The sequence below is a fragment of the Corvus brachyrhynchos genome, unplaced genomic scaffold (genome assembly GCF_000691975.1).
Source record: "Corvus brachyrhynchos isolate BGI_N302 unplaced genomic scaffold, ASM69197v1 scaffold279, whole genome shotgun sequence".
Classification (NCBI taxonomy): Eukaryota; Metazoa; Chordata; class Aves; order Passeriformes; family Corvidae; genus Corvus; species Corvus brachyrhynchos.
In genome coordinates, this window is record NW_008246060.1 from 7,670,910 (window position 1) to 7,681,475 (window position 10,566).

The window sequence follows — 10,566 nt, forward strand, 5'->3', positions numbered from 1 at the left end:
AAGTCGAAAGATATGAAGGACTAAAAGCTCATCAAGATAGCATAATAAACGAGATGCTTCATATGCATACAACTGGCAGGATTTCAGTTTCACTTAACTACATACCCTGCAGTTTTGGCTAAACATAGTAACAAACAAATGTACAGCACAGGAAACACAAGTAACAGACTTCACTATTGATCCCCCAGATCGTTATTTTTAAGGGTAGATAATGTCATTTACATATACTGCTTCAATGGCTCGAGTATTTGTGTGATTTATCCCTTATAAAGCCACTCAGTAATGGTCACTTTAAACGTGAACTTTGTTTTTGCAGCACAAGGAGAGACTGCAAGGAAGATGAGTGCAATGCAGCTTTGCAAGACATCTAGAAACCCACAACTGTTTGTCACAATCACAATATTCAGATTGAGGGCAGACTGCCTGGAGCTTGCTGGGACTCTTTTCTACTGATGTACACGCTGCCTGGCAATGAAAAAGGCAGGGTATCTTCACGCCCCACTTCCATCACTCCTTTCAATAGACATTCCTATTGTATTTTTGCTAGCCAACAAATCTGTACCATCAGAATTCAGTGACCCAGACTACATTTTCCCAAACTATCAAACTTTAGGACTTCTTATCAGCAAAGTATGGGGTGAGGCAGCATAGTTTGCAACTGTTAAATATCAACATTCAGAAAACCTTTTGAAAGTGTGTGTGACATGCAGGCTTCCCTATGAATACATACACAGGTATGTGTGTGTGTGTTTACATTTATCTGCATACCCACACATGTGTATATGTGTCTGTACACACATAAGGATAGGGAAGGCTGCATAGAGATATCGAGATTTTATATACAGAATCATCTCTTTCACATTATGAAGAATTTTTATTGAAATTTCCCAGCGGAGGTATCTGAAGAATTGTATCATTGACCATAGAGATGCACAGGATCTCTTAATCCATTTTTTTCTCATTACTGGAGTCCTGATTTTCTCCCTATCCCATTCCGTATAGTTACTCCCAAATACATCCCTCTCTTTCCTCTCTACCTGTAAAGTTGTCTAGCACAGCTTCAACTGTGGACCTGCGTTCCTATGTTACCCTAAATTTCTTTTAATCTCTGACTGGTCAAGGGGCTTTGTGGGCAAATAATCAAAGTCACCGGCATCAATAACCATGTTTGGTGACTGGAAATAGTATTGGGGATAAAGCAGTCTCAGTCAGGAATCTACAGAAAGGTTTTCCACTACACCCCAGACAAAATGATATATACCACATGAACCATCCTCCCACACTCACACTTCCCACAAATTGATCTATCTTGAGAAAGTCACTCAGAGTCTGGAGGTAAATCTGGATGTATTTCAGTAGCAGGTTTTTCTTACAATAGAATTTCATGACTATTCATATTTCCCTCTGTGGCTTTGAACCCATCTCACTAGGAAGAAGAACTTTATGTCTGGATCAAGTCTAGCACAAATATTTTAAGATAGAAGAAGCCAAAATTCTACATTACTTGTATTTTGAGACACATTGTAGCCTTTCTGGTAATAAGAAAGCAAAAGTAGTCAGGAATTCTAGTACTGTCTTAAGAAGAAACAGATTATTTTTCTTAGCTGGCTGTCCTTTAACAGTAAATTTACTTTTGGCACGACCCCTGTGAAAAACATGAGTAGTGTAGTCAGTCAATATCCTCAGTAGGGAGATTAGATATCTGGGAAAAAACCCTAAAAGCTCTGAATCACCATAACAGATCCATATATCTAGCATAAAGAATTACTACAAATAATAATTTACATACTCTTACACCTTTCTTTTATTTTATGGAATAATGTAAGGACTGACAAGATAGGGAAATGAGGAATTTGTCAAGCTCATGAAAGATCTACAGTGCAGCCAGGTCCTGTAAGATCAGCTCCAAGACCAGTTTTCTCTTCTGGTGTTGGTGATACCAACAACAGGTACATCCTCCAGTGCTTATAAAATGAAGAAAAATTCTGTCCTCATGGAAACTGGAGCTTGTGTAGAAATGCCTGAGCTGCTCAGAGAGGCGTGTACCACTGTGACTGGAGCCTCAGCACAGCAGGCCAAAACTGGGCAACCAAACCTTCCTGGAAAACTGGTAAATACATCCAAGACAGGTGCATGCTGCCATCATTATCCAGTTGTCATCGCTGGAAATGAATAGTTGAAGCCAGCTCAGACATGTCACTGTGCCCTGCAGTGTGAACAAACTAAAGAGCAACCCACAGAACTGGGTGTGCAGGGGCTCTTTGGATCCTAGAGGGGTCAGCTTGAGTTCCCCTTATTTTCCCTGAACAGTTTATGAGAATCTATTCTTTCTCTATTCTCACCTAAGCTGCCTTTTGCAAGACTACTTTCTATATTTTCTTAGAATTGGGAAATCCCTGTTAGCAAAGTTCTAATACCAAATCTTTTGATATAGATGTGGATTAATTCATACTGTGCTGCAGCTGAACTTGATCAAATCATTTGTGAAAGACTAGGAACTCTCCATTTTCTATAATCTATTTTGTGCTTTTGAAGAGCTTTAATTTACAGTCAGATATGTGAAAGCAGGAGAAAACCCAAACATATGCCATGAATATGCATTGTAATTTTTAAATTATTTTGTTTTAGCTTTCCCATTCTTAAAAATCCTTGGAAGCTTGTTTATGAGCTATTTACAATGACTACCTGATAGATAAAATTCAATCTTCAGATTTTCTGAGTGCATATACAAATCACGCAGTGTTTTTCTCCCTTTCCTATTTGGAAAATAAAACTTCCCACAAATACTCTGCAATGTGGCTTCTGCTCAGCAATCTTGTCTGAAAGCACGTGAATAATCCCACTCCTATTCAACAGTGCACTGTGAGACCTATTGGAGTTCAGGGGGCACCTACTTAAGGTTGAGCACTTGCTTAGTTAATGCATAGCTAACTGGGGACCACTCACTTTGAAATTCAGCATTTTATCAATGCTCCTGCCAGTAAACTCACTTGAATTTTTGGGGAAGATAAATATCAAATGAATTCCTTTAAAAGTCAGGCAAAAATAAATTCGTAGACACATTTGTAGAAGAACATAAAAATATAACAATATAAAAGAAGTTATAAGGAATCAGCCTGGTATCCTTCTTCCAAGAGAGACCAAAAGTCAGTGCTCAGGGAAAGACATAAGAATAGATCAACTCACTCATCTCTGTCTACATTTTTACTGGAATAATTTTTTTCAGGAGATGAATGAAGCTGGTGAGATGGTATCTGAGCACTTCCCTGCCTGATGCGGTTTGCAGGGGTTTGCAAGTGTATTAACAGAATGCCTTTTGCAATATTCAATCAGATGAATATTCATTCTACAGCTTTTCCTATCATGTTTCACAAATTCTTTTTTTGCTTTCACAGAGAGAGGCCACACTTAAATACACTAGAAACCTGAAAAATGGGACAGCACACAGAAAAGTCCCAAACTAACCAGAATATGTACCCTCTGCTATACAAGCTTAGTTTTAGTTCTCATTTCTCAGTTTCAAAAAATAAGTGTTTTGAACAGTAGACCCTCTCAGTCAGTCTTTTCCACTATTCATCTTTTCACTTGCCAACCAATATCCCTGCTGCACTTACCAATTTACACCTGGCCTCTAAAATACCCCAATATATATCTGTTATATGAAATCAAAGTGCAAAATTGCTCTTACAATGTCATTTTTCCCTTTTAGCACTGATTTCCCAAGTTATCCTACATTTGTTATTTAGTATACTGAAAAGCCCTAAAATCATGTATTTCAATTAACACAGCAGTTCTATGGGCCATTATTGTTCTTTGGCAAACAGCAGAGGCAAACTGAACCAAACAACAGAACCTAATATTAGCACCACTTTGCTTATTGCCTTGGCAATTGAGGGATAATGTGAGGAGGAGAGATGAATCCTCATCACATTCTGAATTCCATCTAATAAAGGAATTAGTAGTGTCATCAATATCATTGGCTACATTTCTCTCCCCAATACCTGCTCTAGCACTACAGTTCCCCTGCAGCACTGACCCCCAGCTCCATGGAACAGGGCTCACTTCAAGGAGGTAACACTCAAAGGAGCCTGGACTTGTTCCTAATGGGCAATATTATCTGCACTGGAGGTGTGTAGTGGCAAAAAATGTAAATATTTAATCTTCTTGTAATTCTCTTATGCATTTATTTATTACTTAGAAAAGCTGACTAGTGGATAGGTTTGCCTAACTTTACTAAATTTCCTCTCAGTGCCCCATAGGAATACTTGCAGACAAAATGGAAGTATTACCATAAAAAGAAAAAAAAAAATCTGGAACTGAAATAAAAAATGAAAAATCTGGTGAACCTGAGGTACCAATTAATTCCATGGCAACTTCAGATGTTCCCACTTCCAAATATTTGTTACTATCTGCTGCACATTTTGGCTTCTGCAGTAAAGTTAAGGAAATGGAAGATGTTAATATGCCTGAGGAAACTCAGTGCAAAGTTGATAGCATAGTCCAAACCAGCCAGCAACTGATCTCAGATAAGGCACTAAACACTGCATCTTCCTATCTTCAGTAGTCACACCCATTTGCTAATGGAGCACAGTTCTGAGCCCTCAAACCAACGGACATAAATTGAGACACTGAGATAAGCATAAGAGGATAAACAAGGATATGATACACTCTAGTCATTAGTCTGCAGTTAGTTTAATGCTAAATCAATTACTGCTAACAGCATAACTCTGGCAGCACAGAATTTACAGCGGGCTGCAAACGCAGCAGCGAGAGAAGGTGCTGAGCTTTTGCTGTGCCTCAGCAGCGCTGCTGCTGGCGACCAGGCTCAGCAACTCGGGGTCACCTGGGCTGCTCTTGGTCACCCTTTGGGCAAGGGGACAGGCCTGCAGCTAATGAGGCGTACAGACTGGAGGTGATAGAATTCCTTCAGAGCCTACAGAATACCCCAAGGCTTCACAGGAAAAAAGTGCTGGTGGCAGACTATCCCCACCAGCATGTGATGCAGCCACAACTGTTTTGACTGACTAAAAATGCCATTACAGAACCCATGGTCAAAACATTTCATAGCTTATTCCTTTCTCTCTCTCCCTTCTCCCATAATCATCCTATAGCATTTTTGATGTCTATCCCTGCACAAACAGCATTCCTCAAGAAAACAGAAGAACAATTTAAAACATCAGTTACCTCATTAATGCAACAGTAAGAAAATGATACCTGGTTTTAGTAGCGTTTGCAGTATTTTGTTTTATTGCCAATTTCAGTGTAAAGGTAAGCTGGATTCATATTTTTCATTTAACAACATTTTCTCTCCTTATATATCATCAAAGAAATCCTAAAGTACATAATACCATCCTCTATGCTAGGTTATCAGCTGATGCTTATTTTCTGCAAAACTAAAGGGCTACTTTTTCCTCATTCTGCTGTTACATACCCAAAATACAGAAATTAAATTTTTCTTTCAATATGAGCATGTATACCTCGATTTAGATAATTCTCCAGGAAATAATTACCTTATCTTTATTGACAGTGTAATGTACAGAGGTTTTATTGATCAAAATTAACATACCCTGGTATGAGCTTGGAAAATGGCACAGTGTATCATATAGACTTAATTCATCTTCTACAGAATGATTCATTATCAAATCCATTCCAGGTAATAGCACTTCAGTAATTAGTCCTCAGGAATTAATGAAGTGATGACTAAAACCATAAAATAAACTCAAAGTATATTTTGAAATTTATTCATAATGTGGACCTTTACTTATCTACAGTATAAACGTATACATCTATATAATAAAATAGTTGTTCTGCTCCTTATAGCTTTTAAAAATCACTGAAAAAATTGAAATTAATCACAATTATGATGTTAATAAAGAATTTCAGGCTATCTAAAAAGGAACAGCACTTCCATAGAGTAAGATCATCATCATCAGGTGGTTTTTTTTAGAGCAACAATCTAAGTATGATTTACTGTAATCTTTTGGAATGAAGTGAGTTTCATCACTGATATCATAGCTTCACCCCACTACCATATGGAAGCAATTAAAATACTGATGAAGACAGATTTTATCTCTTCAGAGATAGCTGAGGACAAGCTGTCAAAATAACTGTGTCCTGAATTATTATTACTAAGCCAAAACTGTTAATTAAGTACATTAGACAAAATTTAATGATCCCAGTCATCGTACATGAAAAATTTTCTATAAGGCATTGACACAGATTCAGAAAGAAATCAGAAACTTCTGCTTGTAATTTTAAGATGCCAGTTTCCACCAAAATAATCCAGCACTTTGTATTTCTCTAGGTAGAAGAGATTTTTTGGCCACACCTTCTCCATTCTGCAGGTGTCCTTTTGCCTGCTTTCAGAAATACAGTAATGCTGGGAAGGGAATTTTACTCACACTGTTCTTCCCACTCCTGGTCATCGTCGCTGTGCTGACTGTGCTGCTGAGCTTGCTTGAGGCTCAAATACAGCTCCTTTGCCCGGATTTCTTCCTGCTGCCTGATTAGCTCCTCACCCTTCTGTCTTTCCTCTTCTTCTCTTTTCTAGACAAAATGAAGTAAGCCAGAAGTGACTAAGAAGGAAGAATGTGCCAAAAGTTGAGACACTGCTTCAGTGGCTTCCTGTCACAGAGTAGCTACATTACTTTGGACAAATCACTGTCTCTTCTAACTTTGGGCTTCTCACCTATCACCACAGGCATCATTGAATTTTCCCACCTCTTAGGAATTTCTGAAGAGGGTACATTTTGAGACCACAGGTAGCACAGGAATGAGAAACATAAAAAGCATCTAAGATCTGAAAACTATACAGAAAACATTTTATCACGTGGCACCAAAGCCTGTGCTATCCTCCAGGTTTGAGTCCATGTGTACCCCCACTGAAGATACTGCTGCCTGCAAGCACTACACACATCTTCCACAGAGCCTTAGAACTCAGTAACTGATTTACTGCTGTTCTTGGTTTAGCAGCTGTCCCAATGTGCCATCATAACCAACACAGGGAATAATATTTTCCAAAAATCAAGATCACTACATTCTGGAGGAAAAGGCAGATCCTTCAGCACCCAACAGTCACTTTGCAAAATGTAACTAAGAGTAACACACCAAAAAAGTTCCCTTCCAAGAAAGCCTTAAAAGAGATGAAAATCTGATAAAGATTGCTTCTGCAGCTGGCCTCACTCATATTATCAATAACACAGGAGCTCAATTAATGCAGAAGTAGGAATCTGTATCTGTTTTCCAATGAATTTTCCCAAATCCCTTTGAAAAAAGCAGATTTGAATCATACAGTTTAATTGAAGCCCACAAAAATCCCCAAACTGAACTTTATTAAGTGCTATTATATTACTGAAATAACTTGAATTACAAATAAGAACAGTTTGTATTTAATTTTATAATGGAACCAACGCTATACCCTTATGGGTAACAAAATTATAGGTAAGAATTTTTTTATAAATCACTGAATAAAATCACCCTGAATGACTGTCCTAGTTGCCTGACCTAAACTATAAGTAAGGGAAACCCAAAGTAGATTGTTGCAAGATGTTAATCCTGTGAAAGTTCCAGGGTGAAGGTTAAGAGTCCAACCCTTAATATTCTACAATTCTCTGAACAATACATTAGGCTGATCTTATTACTTCTGAGAAAGAAAAGCCTAGTATTGTTCTTCAGTCAATTCTAATGCTAGTATCTTGGATTATTTCTAAAATCATCCTCCCATTGTCATTTCCTGACTCCCAAAAACATGAGCTGAGTGGACAGTTCATTATTTTTGAAAAGTCAATGCTTTTAGACAATACTAATTTCAAAGAGCAGCAGCTTCCTCAGGAAAAAAAAATTATCTTTTTAAATATCTCTATAGAATTAGGGATTGCATATTTTAGCTGCTAGTAAATGGCTCTATTCTCTTCTTCAAAAAAAATATGAGAGCAGCTGTTCTTTATTCTTATGAGGAGAATATTTATTCACTTAGCTTCGCTACCTAAAAGAATTCAATACCTCTAGGCTATCTTTCAGGAAGATGGACAGACACAGAAGTAATCCTGGGTTATCAGAATGTTTTCTATCCAAGATCTTAAACCACAAGGTAAACATAAAATAGAAAAGAGGGAAAAATCAATCTCACAGCAGTTTCCCTGAATCCCATAAGAGTTGGTACATTTGGGCTTGGTTTTTAATGTAGCTGTTTTTGAAGCATTTCTAGTGAAAAACAAACAAAAAGCCCACACACACACATGCACCAAAAACCCGAATTAAAGCAGAGTTTGAGTTCTTAATGGAAGGCAACAATGCCAACTAAGAAAATCCTACCTTTTTAACTGAGAAGGAGATTTAAGTCAAAGAAGAGACAACAACAAAAACTTAACACTGGCACTTGATTCTGAACTCACCAAAACTTTTTCACACAATTTTCCTTTTTACAGAAAGAAAAGTTTTAACTTCCATGTATTAAATTAGTGCATGGATCTGTGTACAGGTATATTGCTCAACTCCTTAAAGGTGCATGTGAGAAGAAACAATCCTTGCTAGGATGACACAGGAAAGAACACTCATCCTTTTGTCAAGTATGACTAAACAGTACGTGTTTGTATTTAAAATGAATAACAATTGAACTTTCAAATTTACTCCACTGGGAGAATACAGCAAGCAGTTTGTCTGCTTCTCCCCATGAACCCAAAACTGCACATCAGAGCTGGGAGTGAAGAGCTGTAATACCTATAAACACCACCTTTTGCCTGACAGTTGAGAGAGATTGTACTCTGTGCCTGTCTCTTTCAGCTCTTCCAGAATAATTAGGAAGGTGACAATTCAGTACAGAGTTGCAAACTGTTGAGAAATACCAAGCTGCCAAAAAACATTGCACTGGCAATTCAACAGGCAGCAGTAATCCTCTCCAGCCTTAACTCCACTGGAGAATCTGAACATGCTAAATGATCTTATCTGTCCTCCGGCAGTTGAGAATTTACCACAAACTTGTTTCTGTCTATGGGTGTCTCACCATGTTTGACATCTTTACTAAGGGCAGCTCTAAATAATATTTAATATTAGCCATGGTTAAGTTCTAATGTTTCAGTCCAAAGCAGACAAAAGGAGATTAGGTTAGCATTTCGGTTTTGCTGCACAAAGATTTTAAAAATACACTGAGGAAAAGGCAAAATAGAGCAGTGGATTTTCTTACAGAGGAAAACTGGGCTTCTGGCTGCCACAGCTCTTGGGGCCTTTCTGGGGAGTCTTACAGGATGCAGGGCAGCTGAATGACCACCATCCTGCTCAGGGCAAAACCCACAAGATGTACTTGCTACAATAGCCCTCTCTGAAGCAAATAATGCCTGAGATTCTCTCAGTGCTTCAGGCTGGCAGGAAGTGTCTTTGGCGGCCCTGAAAGCTGCAGCCAGCCAGCTGCACTACAGCTGCAGTGAACCTCCTGAGCCCACTCAACAACCACCCACTCCAGGGAAGCCATTCAGGCCACCTAACACACAGCTGAGAGCCCTTAGGGACTCCCTGCTCTGAAGAAGGAAATCTGGAAACCCCAGGGACCCCGGCTGCAGGACAGGCTGCTCTCAGCAAGGCTGACACAGTCAGCCGAGTTCAGAGATCAGACTTCTCTGCAAACCCACCTGACAGGTGCCAACAGAGCTCTGAGTAATGGCAGAAATATGTCCATCTCCTTCCCAGCCTTTTTCTGAGAAAATTCTCTCACTTGCATCAGAAAAGAAAGCATTTGCAGAGGCATTATTTTCTTCTCTACTACCAGTGTCTCAAAAGGAACACAGGGTTTGCATCAATTCACTGTGCATGTATTTGCACAGAGACAAATGTACTAAATGCACTCATGCCTTATGCAGGAGCTACAAGATTTCAGCCATGCTTTATGCAGAAGCTGCTGTTTCAGCCATGGATGTGTCCCAGGACATGCTATTCACACATACAAGGAGGTAGTAGCACACTCCAATTCACAAAGATCCTGTTTTCCATGAGCTGGAAAACAAAGCTAAGGACTGGGAGAGATCTGACATTTACTGCACATGCTGGAACAGACTCTGCTCGAGTAATTTGTCATAGATTCAGTGACCATCTACTTAAAGTTTGTCTCTGGATCGTAGAGACTTCATAGCTTGAATTCCAAAAATGTAAGCTACCCTCATCAGTGGCTCAGATTTTCCCGTTTACCCATAGAAAACATCTGAGCTTTGCTAGGTTTTACCAGCAATCCAGAATAAAGACAGTGGCTCCACCACAATCATTACTGATGTCACTGAGGAAGAGATGTTTCTTTAAAATTAATATCACAGTTACTGAAAAGTAGGATAGAGAAAATCTGAAGACCCAGTTTCCAACCAAAACTAACAGCTGCCTCATTTCCAACATTGTTCAAGAGGCAACTGCATAGGAAAAAAAATTGCTGAACTGTGGCCACACAAAACAAAATGAAGTATTACTTAATTATTGTAATTGCCACTGAAATAACCCAACTAAGGCATTTTCAGAATGAATTGGGTGTCAAACCCCAGCAAGAAGCTGTTGTCATATTCCTAGATTCTAAATATGCTGTCTTTGGGA

The 10,566-nt window shown here is 38.8% G+C and overlaps 1 protein-coding gene across 1 annotated transcript in view; it reads right to left on the reverse strand.

The window, feature by feature from the left end:
* Positions 1–10,566, reverse strand: part of SH2D4B (SH2 domain containing 4B) — a 60,453-nt gene that overhangs the window by 30,277 nt on the left and 19,610 nt on the right. The window contains exon 4 of the mRNA XM_017746461.1: positions 6,402–6,546. Coding sequence (XP_017601950.1) covers positions 6,402–6,546 — 145 coding nt within the window. The remainder of the gene's footprint in view (positions 1–6,401; positions 6,547–10,566) is intronic.